General features: G+C 38.3%; 1 protein-coding gene across 1 annotated transcript in view; it reads right to left on the bottom strand.

The window, feature by feature from the left end:
• Nucleotides 1-9914: 9914 nt before the first annotated feature.
• Nucleotides 9915-19552, bottom strand: part of LOC121388737 — a 29292-nt gene continuing 19654 nt past the window's right edge. The window contains exons 3-7 of the mRNA XM_041520218.1: nt 16817-16982; nt 15320-16478; nt 14558-14675; nt 12713-12867; nt 9915-11228 (exon numbers count right to left, since the gene is read on the bottom strand). Coding sequence (XP_041376152.1) covers nt 11114-11228; nt 12713-12867; nt 14558-14675; nt 15320-16478; nt 16817-16982 — 1713 coding nt within the window. The 3' untranslated portion in view covers nt 9915-11113. The remainder of the gene's footprint in view (nt 11229-12712; nt 12868-14557; nt 14676-15319; nt 16479-16816; nt 16983-19552) is intronic.

Below are 19552 nucleotides of genomic sequence, written 5' to 3' on the forward strand. Positions count from 1 at the left end.
CGTTTCTGTAAAATACAATTTGATGTTATGCTTGTGTATTTCTGACTTGGTAGTCACAGAGTGAGTGCAACGGCGAGCGTACCTGTTCTTATCTTGAACGCACCAAATATTGTAATAATGTCAGGGTTAACCGCCTTTTGGTTTCCGTACGTTCGGTTTTAGTTTAATTTCTTGTCTGAAATTTTATTTCATTCCCAGCTTTGTTCAAACATACAGGTAGTGTGTGTGTTGTTGTTATAGAATTGCGGTACTGCTTCGGGGCGTTGCTCCGGCGGTCCTAGCAGGATTTGGTTCGAGTGTGGGTTGATTGATTTTTCGTGAGGGATTTTGTTGGGTTTTTGTTTTAGGGGGGTGTTGCTTTGGGGATATTTTCTTTTGTTGTTGTTGTTGTTGGTTTTTTGTTAGGTCATTTATTTGAGGGGTGGGGGTGGGGGAGGGTTGGAGGCTTGCCATTACAATATAAGCTTATTTTAATATTATCTATATGTTGTAGTGGAAAGTACAAAAATATATACATCTTTGTTTTATTCTGTAGTGGAAAGTAAAACTATATATGTGCTTACTACTGTGTTTTGAGTTAATTAGATCACATAGACATACTGATTCATGTTTAAACGTAAATCAGTAACCCATAGGAATACGTGACACACAGACCCACATAGCCTACACATCCATCCATCCGTCCGTCCATAACTGCATCGATGCATCTCTGAATGTCCGTCTAGCTCTTGAATGGCAGAGTAATCGGGCTAACATCCACCCATGCATACATGCATTCATGCGTGCATATGTACGTACATGCAGGATGCAGGCAGGAAGGCATGTGCCATGCAGTATGCTTACAAACAAGAACACACACGCGCACGCACCACACACACACACACACACACACAGAGAGAAGAGAGAGAGAGAGAGAGAGAGAGAGAGGGAGGAGGGAGAGAGAGAGGAGGGAGAGCCATGGGGTGGGGTTCTGGTCGTGGAGAGAGAGAGAGAGAGAGAGAGAGAGAGAGAGAGAGATTATACGCGATATTACGTCACTATCAACCTGAATATAAACAACGAAGTGTCTTTTTGAAAATATATACTAGTTCTGTACTTCCGTCAGAGTACTTAAGGTGGCAATCCGGATTTTGGTGCCGTTATACGTAAAACAAGAGGATTAGTACAAACATTAACCTATGACAAAAACATACTATAAATATGTTTTCAGTGTGAACACTGTCCATTGGTCTAAAAGTATTATTGTATGCACGAAGTATTGATTTTATTATATTTATTTTTGTTTGCTTATCGTACACTGTACAGTGCTGTCCGGTGTATCGGCGAACCTAAGCATTCAAAGACCATTTTCTATGTGAACTCTCTGAAATACTTAATAAAATGTGTCTCTCACCTATGAAGCAGTGCATAATCTGAAATACACTACAAATTGTTTTATGTCTGTAGTAAATATACATTTTAAAATTGTGCATAAATGTAGGCACCCCCTTGTATCCAAAACGATTTGCATGTCCGGTTATTCGGCGCAGTAGATTTGGATTGTTGACCCCGCTATTTATAGACCGCCCATGACCTCACTTTGTAGCCCATAAACGGTACGCTATTGTCCCAGGATTATTTTAGTACTTTTTTGTTTTGTCTTGTTAACGATATTACTATGAGAATGAACGATGACACATGACCCATTTTATTATCAGTTTCGGAATCGTTTTCTTGAGTGGCACAGTGCTGCAGACTTTTTTCTCGGGTAGATTGTGCACACATGTGGATCTTATTTCGCTTTTATTTTTTGTAACAATGTGACAATTGTGAACTGGAATGACTGTCAATTAAGGTGTATTCGTATGTGTTTTCCTTTTCAGTTTAAATACAAATAACCGAAAAAACCGTTATACAGTTTACAATAATTTTAAAAATGCGGGAAAGGTATTTTTAGACTGATTTTAACATTCTTAAAGGAGGGGACAATTATGGAATTTGGCCTGGTATGCATATTCAACGATATATAATGCACATTATTGCTTAATATTAACAAGTATAATCGTATAGTTAATTTTAAAAAAAAAGGTTAAATGTGACGGCTATTATATATAACGGGCGCAGCCATTTTGTACCATCCCAGTGAATACGCCCTCTGGCGAGCTGGTGGTTACGTAATACCTAACGTGTCACGTCAGGAATTAGTCTTCGAACTGAAGAAACAAAACGTAGCTGATTTTTGCGGATGCATCGTAATATCCATCCTAGTAAGCCAGCACCAATTATATATTATTTTTCAATACAAAATAAACCACCATTGTCAAAGTGTTGAAATAACTGTATTATGTTTCGTACATAAATTAACCACATACTGAAACAATAATCGGTGTGTTTTCTTGGTTAATTGGTCTTTTCTTTCCGTGGCCTGTGCCTGTGGTTCCTGATTGGCAGGTGTATATTTAGACGGTCCCCAGACATTGTGTCTAGACACACTAAAAAGACGTGCCTCTTTTATTAAGATCACATGGTATTGTGTGATAACAGCACGGAAACACCTCGAATCGTAATGGACATTACCAGCCATTCTGCTTTACTACTGTAAGTAATTCTGTAAAACCCTTGATTAAGTAGACTTTCCCATCTAAAATCACAAAAATAACCAATTACGTCGTCCCAAAGAAAAGAAAAGTATCACTTGGGTATCGTGAGTGGTCGTTTTTGCTCGAACGTACCCTACCAATAGGCCTAGTAATATGCATTTTTTGTTTGGATTTAAAAAAAGAAAGAAATATACTATAACTCCATTTCGTTCTATTGATGCAACCTGAAATATATTTAGTTAAATAATTTATTATACTATCAAGTCATTTATGTTGTTTTACAAGTCAGGTTGATGAAAGCGAAGCGCCTTGTCATAAATTAGAGCGTTTGTTTACACTGTGCATAGAGGAGATGGGCGGAGCTGACGTCACTTCGCCCCAAGCTATACCAACGAAACAAAATGGCTGCCCCCAGTTAGCAGGAATAATCATGTTTTTTTTTATTAACTCTAAAATTACTAGTTTTTCATTTGTTAAAGTGTCAGTATGTGTTGGTGGTCCGGGTATGCATCTTTCCAACACATAAGGCTCTTGTTTGCGTTGACCCTACCTTTAATATCAATTAGGCTGACCTACTTCACGTTTATATACACGAAAGCAGGTGAATGACATATTTTGAAATTATGATATAATTATTGATAATTCTAATATTTTTTAATTGCACCCTATTTAAAACAATAAATATGTTGATACTTGATTAACCATTGAAAAAGGAATTGAACTTTAATTCCTAAAAAAACACCGACAACATGACAACTTCCTAAGCATACTTAAGCAAAAATACATAGTGCGCCAAATCACCGGACGCGCTGATACACCGGACATTGCAGTATCGAAAACATACGAAACCAGGATGCGCGCGTGTGTGTGTGCAGACCCGTAGCCAGTATTTCGAGTGGGATGGTTTGACTAGGTATTTGCTAGGGCTTTTTGGATATGAAGTTGCCTGACAGCGTGAAACGCCCGAGTTTTGAAGGGGGGTCCAGGGGTATGCTCCCAGGAAAATTTGAAATCTCTGAAAGTCTAAAATGCGTTTTCTTGGCATCTGGAACTAATAAATGGATATTTTAAAACAATGATTTTGACTATTTTGTAGACTGTATTTTTGTTATTATTTATTTTGTTATTAAGATAATGAAATTCTAGCACACAACAGGAGTTAAGGGTATTGGCAATTGCTTATTATAACATTAGTAACAGAAAAGGTACGTGCATAAGCGTACCAGACATGGGGCGGTGGGGATCTGCCCCCTAGTACTGGAGAAAGATATTCTAACCCGACACTTTTTTACCATTTATTTCCATTCCACCTGCAAAATTAGTTGTCATCCATGTACAAATGCGCAATGATTCCTTTGCATCCCTATATAGCTGTTTGGTAGTAATGGTAATATGAATATATATTGTTATCCAGATTCGGGCATTTTCGTTTAATTCGGGCAATAACCAGCCTGCCCCCACCAACCCCCTACAAAAAACAAAATGGCAGCCCGTACGCCTATGCCTCGGAAGTACATGTATGATCAGTTCCTTTAATAATGAACATATTTATGAAAAACTAAACACATTACTTTCTTAAAAACTGTACCATCACGAATCACCGCCAGCATATGCAGGTACAGGTGTAGTAGTCCTTAAACGTTTCCAATAAAAGGTATTGCACAAGGTATTGCATCCCATTTCATTTTGTCACTGATGCGTCATATCATCGAAATGACATGTACATGTTGGCCGTAAAACGTTTTGAAATACTAGGAAATAACCGGCATTATAAAGCAACTTCTATGCCAAAATTATTGAAGAATATTGCATAATATATCCTGAAGCCACTGTCCATTTGAATATAAAGATCAAGGCTTTTCTGTTGTTAACCTTTCATTTATAACTTTGGTTGATAAATCAATGGAAGATGAACTGCTGGCATTGTCATCGAAGTCAATATAGCAGAAAAAATCACAATAAAACAATTTTGCTTCATGCAGGTTCCTTTGTTTTAAGTTTGCCAGATTAGTTAAACATACTGAATCATGTACACTGCAGCTTTGTTAAGGGGAATGCTAAATGACGAAGACGAGTAAATATTGTTTTATGGGAGAGTTGCAAAAGTTACAATCACGTATTAGTGCAATATTGAAAAAAGAAAAAAAGAAAAAAGTGGACCTCAGCTTTTGCGTGTGTGTGTGTGTGTGTGTATGTTCTTGTGTGTGTCCGCCCCCCACTTTCCTACTTCTGTGTACCATAACTGAAAAATATAGAATATTCTTTGCGTAAGTAGCCTAGTAGGCCTATTCGTGTTTTCCCCGTTAGCAGTTTGGGACGTCGATGGTACTTGTAGATCTTTAGGCTGATGAACAAAATAAGTGAAATATTATTAAAAAAAAAGCAGCAAATAACACAAAAACAAACAAACAAACAAACAATAACAAAAAGAAGAAGAAAGATATACAAAGGGTATTTTGCAATCCATTTAGCATGGGACCCTGGTGATTCGAGGTACTTAATAATTGTATTAGTATATTTTAAAATTGCTTTGTAATTTTGTTATAGTTATTAGTTGAAGCAAGTTTTTAATTGATACTTGAACCACTAATGCCATTCTAGAGCTTTTTTCATGGGATGCACCCATCTGGTTTCTACCGGTTATGCATTTTAATGGTCTTAACGAGGCAACACTTTAAACCTATCAGACTTTCAACTTTTAGACCTTCGTTCAACATTTTATGTCAAACTATATCCCCCCCCCCCCCCCGATATTGTTAAATAGTCTGATTCTCCCTTCTTTCTCTCTTGTTACCTTTGAATTGTCCATAAATGCTTCATATTACAGATATGTTCAGCGGAACAAGTCAGTTTTGTTTTGGCCTATTAACATTTAATTACGCAGTCTTTTTCACTAAATGTTATTCCACATTGTTCATTGTCCGCCATTAATACCCCTTCGCTTCACTTCTTGTTTTGGGTAGAAACTCTGGCTTTGTCAACCTTAATTGGACGTAATCATATAAAAGCAGTTTTCCTACATACCTTAATTATGGCCAAACATGGGTTAAAATACAGGGTAGTAAAATAGTATTTTGCTTGTTTGTTCATCAACTAAATTCCATCTAGGTACATTTACAGGCTTTCACCCAGACTTTGTGATCTCAATCATTTGAGCTTATGAACACATACATAGTACCTAAACGTGGATATGCACGTCCACAAACTAGGCAAATCTGCATTTTCTACTAGTTCTGCCTCATGTATATATCGTGTTTAAAACTTACCTTTGAATGTAGGCAAATATATCTGTTACGATTTTAGCTTGTAGTTTATGTTAAGCATACTGAATATTAAAAACTGACGATTCGTTAAATACTGCATCTGTTATGATGTTAGGTTGTGGATTTTGTGACAGACACTGAATATTAAAAACTGACGATTCGTTAAATACTGCATCTGTTATGATGTTAGGTTGTGGATTTTGTGACACACACTGAATATTAAAAACTGACGATTCGTTAAATACTGCATCTGTTATGATGTTAGGTTGTGGATTTTGTGACAGACACTGAATATTAAAAACTGACACTTCTTAGAATGTTGGGTTGTAGACTTTCAATTTGTGAAAGATACTGAATATTAAAAAACCTGACAACTGGTTGAATATATTAGTCCTAGTACATCTGTTAGGATGTTAGGATGCAGATTTTGTGAGAAAAAACATACCGAATATTAAAAAGTGGAGATTGGTTACATTGCAGCATATATGCAGGATATATGTGTGCATGTATACTCTTCAAAAAGGTAAGGGAACTCTAATAAGAATTTACAATTGCCAAAATTGTAAGGTATATTAGCTGTGGGGAATGGTCATATGGTAATAGTGAATTAATTGGGCAAACATTACAACTGGTAGTTCAATATTACAGTAGCTTTTATGATCACCAAAGATCTTGAAGGACGATTGGGGTCAGAAGTGAAATTTGAAAGTTGACTTTTTTTATCAGTAAATCGCAAATTCAAACAATAAAAATGACTAAAAACAAAACAATAACAACTGTATGATCAAAGAATGAAAAAGATTGACAGAAATAATGTTTCACAGTGATTAATCGACCTTCCTGGAAATTGTCAAAATCGAGAATGATATCCCACGCACGTGTACGGGGCAACTGCGTGATGTACGTGTATACTATGGAATGTGCTTCGGTGTGTTGATAAACAGACATGAACGTTCTTTACTAGGATGTCTGTGGTCAAAACGTATGTTTTAATATTTCAGGTTCCCCATCTTTTTTTGAAGAGTATATTTAAACATACTATAGACAGTAATGGGCTGGGTTTCAAACTCTGATCTTAGTATTCAGAGAGAGAGAGAGAGAGAGAGAGAGAGAGAGAGAGAGAGAGAGAGAGAGAGAGAGAGAGAGAGAGAGAGAGAGAGAGAGAGAGAGAGAGAGAGAGAGAGGAGAGAGAGAGAGGGGGGGGGGGGGGGGGCACGCACGCACACACACACACACACGCGCACCACACACACACAGCTGAACTGCCACTCCAGTGATTTGGTTTTCCACAGCATTCTGCACACATCGATGCAACACATTCTTCATATTCATTGCCGTTGAAAGTATTAGTATGGTGTACTTGCCGTGAGACAGTCCAAACTCTTACGTAATGTATATACCGTTCAGCTTCTGCTATGGAACACACGTTCGGCTTTTTGCTTGTGTGCAGTTATCTTTCTGGCACTTAAACAATCTTTCAATCTTACAATTTGACTTCAGGTTACATACTTAATGTCAAACACATAATGCATAGTTTAATCTAAATGTTTTTTCTAGAATTTAGACGACCAAAGAAAAAACAGCACACTCAGTGTTACATATTTACTTCAGTTTTTGTGTACAACAGTTTCTAAATAAACCTTTTTAACAACGTATATTTATTTCATTACATACTTAATACGACATACAATTAATACACAACGCAGCACAGTGCAAACTTGTCTGTATGTATTTATATATTTCACACTTGACATATGTTTTTAATCAGACCTGACGGACAGAATATAGACCTTGGAGGAAGGGAGCATAACTATATATAACCCAGGGTAGTATCTAATCTAAACTAAGTTGGGTGGCAGTACTAGTACAAAATCAATAGGGACACAGTAATAGAGGGTGTATACATAATCATGAAAGACCCTTGAAAGATAAACAAAAAATAACTTTTTCATATTTTTCTAGACGTGCAACTGACTGTTCCTCTGGCATCAGTTATGATGTTAAGTTGAGCACGAGATAGGTACCAGGCACGCATGCAGGAAATTGCGCATGGTAGTCTGTACTATGGTGAGCGAAGATTTTAGGATCGGGCTATGTTACCTTAGGAACTATATTGAAATATAATTCGTCTGGAACAAGAGGGGGTTTCGACCCCTGATACACCCCCCGCATGTGAAACAGAAATGTGCGACAAGCTCCAGACTGAAAACCTAAGTTAGGTAAAAACCTCTTAAATATGTATGGTAATATATCTCGTCAGTCTTGCGGGGTGGGGTGGGGGTTGGGCTGTAGGCCACTAGGGGGCGCTATACAATTGACAATATATCAGAAAATATTTAGTTACTAGTATGTACATGCAAAGTGTCACAATTGTATTACAGAAAGAAAGAAAGAAATGTTTTATTTAACGACGCACTCAACACATTTTATTTACGGTTATATGGCGTCAGACATATGGTTAAGCACCACACAAATTTTGAGAGGAAACCCGCTGTCGCCACTACAGGGGCTACTCTTTCTGATTAGCAGCAAGGGATCTTTTGTTTGCGCTTCCCACAGGCAGGATAGCACAAACCATGGCCTTTGTTGAACCAGTTATGGATCACTGGTCGGTGCAAGTGGTTTACACCTACCCATTGAGCCTTACGGAGCACTCACTCAGGGTTTGGAGTCGGTATCTGGATTAAAAATCCCATGCCTCGACTGGGATCCGAACCCAGTACCTACCAGCCTGTAGACCGATGGCCTAACCACGACGCCACCGAGGCGGGTGATGATCGCTAACAGCACCTGATACGCGAAGGCATTACGTTCATACCAGTGAATAGTTTGTAAAATACCAATTTTCTAATGAACTGATTCTTAATTAAAATAATCTATATATTCAAAATTATTTATAGTTGTTCTGAATGGACTGTATCTACTATTTACTACAGTAGGGGCACAATAACACAGGCAATTTTAAAGAATAAACAAAAATGACTTAATAAAATTAATGGTTTTAGGTGTTTGTAAAGATATCTATATAGATACTTGTCTAAACTTTATTGTTTATGAAAATGTTCCCAAGCCGTGAAGAAAAAGCTCACAAATGAACGACAAGCAGACGACAACAAATCGGATGTTAATTGCACTAACTGTGCATGAGTAAACAAACTGAACGGAGTTTGAAGCATACTGCAGTTAGGATAGCACTAAACCAAATAACTTCCGTCTCGATCAAAGTTCGAGGTGTACCCAACTTTTGATAGAGCAGTTAATACCAAATGTCCTGTCGTTAGTGATAATCGTTGTAAAAAAAACTTATTGTGAACAATGTATGAATTTTTACTTCATCTAGTACCGCTTGACCCCCATTTTTTCTGATTCACTTTAAGGGTGAGGGGTGGTAGTATTTATATCCGTGGTGTATGTTGATTGATAACGCTGCAAGTAGGAGTTTTAGCCACATATGTTATTATTATCATCGTCTATGTGATCTGATTTGGTGGTAAACACCCTTATTAATGCTATAGGTATACATCATGTCACTCGGTATGCCGCTCAATCTCACTATATAGATATCTTTGTATCTGTGTGTTTGTGTGTGTGTGTGTGTGTGTGTGTGCGCGCGCGCGCCTCTCTCTGTGTGTGTGTTTGTGTGTATGCGCGGGTGTATTTCTCTCTCTCTCTCTCTCTCTCTCTCTCTCTCTCTCTCTCTCTCTCTCTCTCTCTCTCTCTGTATGTGCGCGTCTCTATGTGTGTGTGTGTGTGTATGTGTGTGTGTGCGTGCGTGCGTGTGTGTGTGTGTTCTTGTTTGTATTCATACTGTATGACACATGCCTTCCTGCCTGCACCCTGCATTTATTTACATATGCACGTATGAATGCATGTATGCATGGGTGGATGTTAGCCCGATTACTCTGCCATTCAAGAGCTAGACGGACATTCAGAGATGCATAAATGCAGTTATGGACGGATTGATGGATGGATGTGTATGTGGGTCTGTGTGTCACGTATTCCTATGGGTTACTGATTTATGTTTACACATGAATCAGTATGTCTATGTGATCTAATTAAACCAAAACAAAAGTAAGCAGATATATAGTTTTACTTTCCACTACAGAATAAAACAATGATGTATATAATTTTTTACTTTCCACTACAGAATATAGATAATGTTAGATTAAGCCGATATTCATTGTAATGGCATGCCCCAACCCCCCTCCAAAAAAGCCCCAGAAAAAACAACAACCCTCCCCCCACCAAAACCCCCACAAAAAATAAAACAATAAATCACCCATAACAACAAAACCAAATACTCCCCCCCCCCACCAAAAAAAAGGGGGGGGGTAAAAAAAGCACAACAAAATCCAATTAACATATACACCAACCAAATCCTGCAACCCCCACAACCCCCAAGCACCAAAAATAGACTAAAACAAAACTTAACTGTATGTTTAACAAAGCTGGGAATAAATAAAATTCAAAAAGAAATAGACAGAACCAAGCGGCTAACCTGACATTAACAATTTTTGTGCGTTCAAGATAAGGACAGGTACGCTCGCCGTGCACTTACGCTGTGACTAAAAAGTTCAGAAAGACACTAGCATAACATCAAATTGTATTTTACAGAAAACGTAAACAGTAACAATTAAGACATTTAACTACGTTTAAACGTTTTAATTAACAACAATGATTGTCTGTATGTTCTCATCTACACGCAATTAAAGTTTTAATGTTTTTCTCCGCAATGGAGGACGAACGGACACCACCAGAATACGACCTTTGTCAAAGACGGGCATATTAAAAATGGTTATAAAATATATTCTTGATGTGGTCGCCTCCTCCAGGTACACGATTCAGAACAAAAGCCACGTTGACTTCGAGTGGGTGCAGAATGTCCATGTTTGTGATGGCTGATTTCATCTGTATATTTGCATCAGATTCTCTTGCAACAAAATTAAAATATCCTCTGAATCTGTTATAGCACACAGTGAACCTGGCAAGAACAGTGGCGTTGCATTCGTGTTGCTACGTCTTCAGGAATAGTGTCACTACACTACAGTCACAGTTTTCCTAAAATATCTTGATGTAACTAAAAAAGTTAACTTTGTATGACATATTTACAGATGTAAAATATAAAATAATGTTTATAAATAATAAGATAAGATAAAAATAAACCCATACAAAACAAATGGAATTAATATTTTAGTATGTTCAGGAGGTGAAACAATCGCTAGTACTCAATTCAGAATCGAATTCTGAATTCTGAATCATAAAAGATGATATCTATGGTGTTAGAACGTATCTGAACGCGAAGGAAATTCCTGTGCTCAGCATTAGAAGCATCCGATGAATAACAACCATTTCAGAACCAGCTATGCGACATTTCAGCTGATCGAATCTGAAAAAGATAAATCAAAGCATGTAGAAAATACAAATGCTAAAATCATGAAAAAAATTCCAGACAAAACATCGCATCCAAAGTAAAAACTTACTGTTCATAAACCTTCCACCTATTAAAAAATAATAAGAAAGACCGCAATTCGTCTAGTGTGCGAGACAGGTAGTTATATTTTGAAAACGGATCATTACACGATAACGGAAACCATCCTAAGAAAAGACCACTATCTGCAAATAATAATATCTTTAATAATATCTACTTTGTGTTGAACGACAATAATAACAGCAACAACCAAAATCGAAATTTAAAAAAATAAAAAATAAATAAACAACAAACAAATAAAACAACAACAAAAGTAAAACCTCAACATGTGAACCCCTAAATTCTCCCCAAACGCGCACGCACGTACACTAAAACACTCACAAAAACGAGCCTTTCACCAAACCGGAAAAGAAAACCCCCACAAAACTAAACCAAAATACAACAAGAAAATAAACACCCCACCCAATAACGCCTCCCAAAACAACAACAACAACAACAAAAAACCCAACAAAAACTAACAAACAAAACCCCTCAGACAAAACAACAGAAAAGAACAGAAAAGAACCCAAAACAAAACTAAAACAAATAAAAATAAAAATACCACCTAGAAACCACAAAGAAACAAGCACAAACCTCCCCCCAAACCCCCCCCCCCAAAAAAAAAAAAACCCCAAAAACCCCAACAACAACATAAAACCCAAATCAAAACAAAAAAAAACAAACGAAACAAAACAAAACAAAGACAACTAACCAAACGACGAAAACAAAACCAAACCCAAAGGTACTACAACAATAACTCAACAAAATAAACAACAACAATAACCAAAATTCATTGATAATGACACGACAATCAAAACTGGCATCTGCGCAATACGTTTAAAAATCTTACAAAAACGAGCCTTCCACCAAATCGAAAATGAAAACCCTCACAAAACCAAACCAAAACCCAACAAGAAAATAAACACCCCATCCCATAACGCCTCCCAAAACAACAACAACAACAACAAAAAACAGACAAAAGAACACAAAAGAACAAGAAACAACCCCAAAACAAATTACAAAACTAAAACAAAACATAAAAAACCCCACCTAGAAACCCCACAGAAACAACCACACACCCCAAAAAACAAACAAAAACAAAACAACAACCCCAAAACCAAACCAAACAAAACAAACAAAAACCAAACAAACTAAATAACGAAACCCCACCAAAAAAAAAAAAAAAAAAAAAAAAAAAAAAAAAAAAAAAAAAAAAAAAAAAAAAAAAAAACCCAAAGGTACTACAAGAACAATAACTCAACAAAATAAACAACAATAATAACCAATTTCAGACATTGATAATGATACAACAATCAATATTGGATTCTGCGCAAATGGTTTAAACAGCGACACGTGGTGAATGATTTCCAGAACGTCGACATTCAAACACACGTAGCGCTTACCTGCTGAATAAACCCTTTTCTTTCTTTTCCCATTCCAACTCCATTAACGAGCCATCGAACCGGAACTTGCCGTATCTGTGTGGGAACTCGAAGCCCTGGCGACACGTACAACGGTAGGCACCACGCTGGAACGCAAATCCATTCTGCTTCCTACACTGTGAACGATTCAAAACCACATCAACATTTTGAAATGTGAATCCCCAGAACAATATCTGTTTACATGAAAGCGGTACCTACAGGAAGAAAGGCAGGGGGCAGTTAAACCCCTATCAGAAAATACCAAAAAGTAGTTTAATTTAGTTTAAAAGAGTTGTTGATACTTACCAATGTAGAGATCTGGTCACATCTTGCGGTGTTCTTGAAGAACAAAGTTAATAAAATGATTTATCCTATAATTTACCCATGATATCCATGTCATAAACCCATGTGATAATTTAGTTTATTAACATGGTTAATAATGGTATGCAAATTTTCTAGGTCTGTAAGTAATCAGACCGGAACTACTTCGTGATTTCTTTTCGAAAAATATGGATTATGTTGTCGGAGAAACTGTCATCATTGACAAAAAGTGTTATGGAACGATTCAAGCCGTGCTGGACAATTCTGAATACAAGGTACTTATTGACGGAACTGATTACGAACTTGTTTTTTAATACACCTCGGTTATCCTCAGTAGCGAACTGTCAAACGCCGTTGACATCGGACCGCTTGCAGACGATTTCAAGTATTAGATCTAACCGTGACGACACAGGCAGATTTATTCCAGTGAAAGATTTCATGATCGATGAAGTTATCTCCGCTAACCAAAATGCTAACACCACTAAAAAGACACTTTACGATATGAAACGTATTGATAAATTATTTAATGTACTGAACAAATCTCCCAGTTCTGTGCCTGTCAAACACAATCCTCAGTGACAGTGAATAGTTAATGATTCACATATTGCCGCGCCGTATGTAGGTCAAAGCACTGTCCTGTTGACTTGTTGTTTTTAATAATCGTTTCTGGGTTTTAATTATTTACTTAACTGTTTTATTGTTATGAATAATAACCAATTACAAACTATAAATGGATGAGTTTGTTATTTATATCTATTAATTCGTAGAGTTATTGGAGAACTATATCGTGGCGTAATCACTTCTTGTGAGAGTAGCGAGACGCCCAATCAGCTGATCGAACGTTTTTCATTGAGGCGTATTAATCCGCGATTAACGCTGCATTGAATATGTTGTTTGTAAATATCAACTTAAAAACTATTTTTAGAGAGTTATAAGATTAATAGAATTCGCTACTCGTGTTTTTGTAATATGTAAAATATCAACCTCGTATCGTTAATCGGTATTTGTCTCGGTAGAGCCTCGAAAAATACCGATTAACTAACACTCGTGTTTTTGTAATATGTAAAATATCAACCTCGTATCGTTAATCGGTATTTGTCTCGGCAGAGTCTCAAAAAATACCGATTAACAACTACTCGTGTTTTTGTAATATGTAAAATATCAACCTCGTATCGTTAATCGGTATTGGTCTCGGCAGAGCCTCGAAAAATACAGATTAACTAAACTCGTGTTTTTGTAATATGTAAAATATCAACCTCGTATCGTTAATCGGTATTTGTCTCGGCAGAGTCTTAAAAAATACCGATTAACTAAGACTCGTATTTTTGTAATATGTAAAATATCAACCTCAAATCGTTACTCGGTATTTGTCTCGGCAGAGTCTCGAAAAATACCGATTAACTAAGACTCGGTTGGTATTTTCCATATTAAAACACACTTGTGACGAATCCTCTATATACTGAATATTAGAACAATGTCGCACACCATGTAGACTTTGATGCTTACCGATGTAGAAATCTGGTCACATCTTGCGGTGTTCTTGAAGGCGTTTGCCATGTAGAAAGGACCCGGACATTGGTCAATTTCCAGCAAGTCCAGAGGAACGTCCACCGTTACCACACCCCTAGAAATACGACGTCCTCTTTATTAAATGTGTTTTGGGTCATAAAACGTTAATTCATCCATCCATCCATCCATCCATCCATCCATTCTTAAGTAGTGAATTCTACTAAAATACCATACCGAATCAATTAATCAATATTGAAGTTTTTTTGTTAAAGACACCACTAGAGCACATTTGTTTACTTGAAGTCTGAGACCCCCCCCCCCCCCCCCCCCCAACATTTCAATAGCCGCTGTTTAATAAATCAATGTGCTATAGTGGCGTCTTTAACCAAAAAAACGTCAATATTGATTGATTGATTCGGTATGGTATTTGAGTAGAATGTGGTTCTCTTTGTCTCGAACATATGTTGGACTGTTTATTCACTGTAATAACATTTAAAATAAATAAATAAATAAAAAAAGAAAGAAAGAAAGAAAGAAAGAAAGAAAGAAAGAAAGAAATAAATAAATAATAAAAGCCAATAACCCCAAACAACAAATAGAGAAACTAACCATGATTACTATTATCATATTTCGAGTCAGAGATATATCTATGAAAGTGTTAATGAAGTTTAAACTACATAAATATAGATTTAGATTATTTTCAAAGTTGCTATGGTTTGCACCTAAAATGTTTTTAAATAGGCAATACTTTGTTCGTACTTAAACTGGATCTTCTTTCTGAGCCCATCCAGACCAAAGAAGGGAACGACGTAGGTGAGAATCCACTCGTCCACGCGACCATCACATTTAAATGTCGGCCGAGTCCAGAAGCCATCTTTGTATGCTGGGGCCTTGTAGCTCATTGGAAAATACTCAAACTGGACGGAACTGGCTCCCTCTGGATTGGACCTAACCATGGGTCTCATCTTGTACGTGTCAAGAGTATTAACGTTGGTAGACCATCTGGATTTTGATATACTGTACCAGTCTTCATCTGCGTAGCGCAGTGGTAGACCTGCAGAGTCAATGAGGTAGAAGCTGCCTTGCTTCTTGTACGCCAAAGGACCAAAGAATTCTCTGGTAGAGTCATCTTGGTTTACAAACTGATGAGTGTCCCAGAATATGCCGCTGGAGAGGATCTTGTGGTTGGCCATGACGTTAGCGAGCACTTCTCCAAACAGATGTTCCATGTGCAGACGCCCACCTCCACGGAGAGTCCCAAAGTTATCGTTTGGCGACGTGTTCTGAAGAAAGTTACTCACAAAGTGAGCAAGACGTAAAGCTGTTCTTCCTTCTGTCTCAAACTGGCTGTCGAACCCGTAACCCACGTCTCCCGGCAAGTACAACAAGTTCTTTGGTTTGGTGTGACAGTTCTGCGGCCTAACGCTTGTCTTTTGCCGGAAGATCCGCTTCATGGAGTCGAAGGCCACCTGGTCAAATGGACCTTTAAAAGCTCTCTTCTGTCGTCTGTGGTCTGTCACATTCTTCACCCTAAGCCACTTCTTCCTCAAAATCTTAATCTTCCTCCTGCTGATGTATTTTACTTTACCGTGAGCGTATTTAGCCCACGTATCTGTATTCTTACATTTTTGTGTTTCTTTCTTTGGCGAGTCGACCATCTGACGTAGCACTGTCTTGCGTTTGTCGTCTGGAAGCCGAGAAACCAACTTTCTTGTTTTCCGATTGGGTGGAATAAAGATTCTGTGCATCTGATTGGTTGGATAAACATCTTCCTCTGTTGCATTTACAGAGCGTGTCCTCCTGGAATGAACATTTCTCGTTAAGGGTTTGCTTTCTCCTCCGCCAGTAGTACGCGTTGTGGATCCACCTTCGAACGTGACTCCTTCTAGAGCATCTATCTGCGGGTGCACTTGAAGGTCTGAAAATAATGTGTAATAAATGAATTAACTTAAACATGTAGGACAAGTTGATAACGGAGTATATCAATATTTCTGACGACCATAGCTTGACAATGTGCATCCCTTAATTACCCTCGTGATGTAGATCTCGTTATCTGCTACTCGCACATCTTGCAATGTTTTGATGTAAAACTCACGATTTGCTCACGCGTAGGAGGTGAGCAGACGTGGACATAGCTAGTTTATAATACAACCCCGAATTTTCATGTCAAAATCATGCACAGTTCGTATGCGCTGGAATCTGTACAACTAACTTACGTTCAGTTCGTATGCGCTGGAAACTGTGTAACTAACTTACATCCAGTTTTTAAGCAGTTGAATCCATTCTTGTACTCGTCCTCCGTAGCCTGTTCGACGTAGACTCCCTGGTAGACCGGCTTGATCCATTTCGGGTAGTGGTAGCCGCTCTTACACTTACACTTGTAGCCACCACGTGTAAAACCGAACCCACTTACCTGCTTGCACTGGAATATAAAATACATTTAATATCAGCGACAAAACCGCAATACGTGATCAAGGCCGTACCTCTGCACAATGCAGAGCCGAATGGGCATTTGGCAAAATGGTTGTTGATTCCGTGAATCTCTATCTTGTGCCTCTCCCGGTGATATCCTTTACTGGAGATTTCATCAGTGCCCCACGACTGGTATATCAAAGGCCGTGGTACGTGATGTGATGTTTGTGGGCAAATGCATATAAAAGATCCCTTGCTGCTAATGGGGAAATGTACCAGGTTTCAAAAGCCGTGGTATGTGCTGTCCTGTCTGTGGCAAGAGTGCATATAAAGGATCCTCTGTTGTTAATGGAAAGCTGTAGTGGACCTTTCCTCTAAGACTCTCTGACAATATGTCAGACTGACCAAATGTCTGAAACCCAGTAGCCGATGGTTGACTACTCTAATCACTGTGTTCTAGAGCTTCATGTCTAATGTTCTCAGCGATGAAGCAAAACCTGATTTCTTGTGCGTCGTTTGGTGTTTTAGCAGTGTCGTGTTGCGTACACCGGGTCACGGGTAAAACTAAGAAGCCGAGACGAACATGGAAGAGAAGATGCGCGCCAGGGGCGGACACCGGGGGGGGGGGGGGGGGGTAATCTAAACCGGCATCTCAACTGACGGCGGCGGCTCCTTCTGCGTCGTCGCCCTCAGTCCGAGCTACGAAGCCAGCGAGACCTGCCAAGCCGAATCGGCCGAACTCGCCAGTGGCGGATTTTAGCACTGCGGTGTTGAGACCGCTGACCTCCCCTGTTCTAGGTCCGACTTTGGCGACTCCAGAGAAACCTCCGTCCCAACGGAGGTTAGCTCCTGTAGAGTCGCCGGCCCGACAAGGTGCTGTTGTTAAGCGGAAGGCCACCTTTCAGGAGAGCGGCCAGCCAGACAAGGCCAGGCCTCCACCGTCTGAACCGGACACCGGATTTACAATCAACCGAGCGGCCAGACAGACACGGCCAGGCCTCCGCCGCCTCAACTGGACACCGGAACATCAACATCTTCTCCCTGGAGCTTGCAGGTCAGCTAGATCAGACCGCAGTACCAGAAGTACTGAACGGGCGACACCAGGGCCACCTCTCAGCTGATCGGCGCTACAATCCATTTGCGGATGGAAGGGAATATCTCTTCCATTCCATCGGCTCGACGAGCGCGAAGTCGGGCTTGTGGTGACACAACGTCAAAATGGAGGATATCGACAAGCGATCCTGTTGCCAGAAATGGATAGTCAAACCATTCACAGGATCGTCAAGGACATCTTTGGAAAGAACTACCCCAAAGTTTGTAACAACTTGTACTCGTCCTGTCCCGAACTTCGTCATTGGCAATGCCAGAGGTTAAGCTCGGGATAGATAGACTTGCCTGAAATCTTTCTGGTACATTGACACGTACAAAGGGCTCTCTCTCTCTTTCTCTCTCTCTCTCTCTCTCTCTCTCTCTCTCTCTCTCTCTCTCTCTCTCTCTCTCTCTCTCTCTCTCTCTCTCTCTCTCTCAATCTCAATCTGAATACAGTAGTATAGGGCATATTTAAAAATACTAGCTTTGGTATCGGGTGGAATTTGAATATTTGCCTTTGTATTCCTTTTAAGTCAGTCACATTAGGAAGTAAAGTAATGGAGCTGCATTAATGCTATGCATAACACATTCCTTAATTAACCCATTTTGACTTAGTGAATTATAAATAGTTTTGGTGTTGGACATTGATAACAATCAAAGATGCCAACTTAACACAACCAATGCAACATTATATAAAAAGTATATAGTTTTGAATGAGACAGGTGGAGCTGCATTAATGCTATGCATAACAAATTCCTCAATTAACCCATTTTGATTTGGTGAAACATAAATAGTTTTGGTGTCGGACATTGATAGCAATCAAAGATACCAACTTAACAGAATCAGTGCAACATTATATAAAAAAGTATATGAGGGAACTTTGAATAATATTTTTTTTTTCATAACCAAGACACATGTTTGAAATCTAGATTAACTAAAGTACTAATCAAAATTATACCCAGGTGATTTTCCAGTCTTATATATTATTTATGAAAATCTTTGGAATAAAAACCATTAAAATGTGTCAGTATTATTATGACCTGTTGTGGTATTCAAATAACCGGTACAAAAAATGACAATAAATGACCTGTTATAGATAGAAATATGAGATATATTTACAATTTTACTGCATAACATATGTAATTTGAAACGAACTATAACACACAGGTTGATATTGATTACACCTGACAGGTGAAATCACAAGTACTAAGTGCACATAGCAGTCCAGCATATTAAATCAAATAACTAAAATAATTATATAAATTTGCTAACAACAAAATGACTTCTGTTGTATCCATATAATCAATGTGCTAATAAAATTTTTGTTCAAATCTTAATCTGACAAAGCAGTATATTGAACTTCATTGTATTGGAAAGGACAGGTGTATTATTTCTGCTATCAATATCAACCTGGGTGTTATAGTCTGTTTCAAATTACATATGTTTTGCAGTAAAATTGTAAATACATTCCATGTTTCTATCTATAACAGG

This window comes from Gigantopelta aegis, chromosome 14 (genome assembly GCF_016097555.1).
Source record: "Gigantopelta aegis isolate Gae_Host chromosome 14, Gae_host_genome, whole genome shotgun sequence".
Lineage (NCBI taxonomy): Eukaryota > Metazoa > Mollusca > Gastropoda > Neomphalida > Peltospiridae > Gigantopelta > Gigantopelta aegis.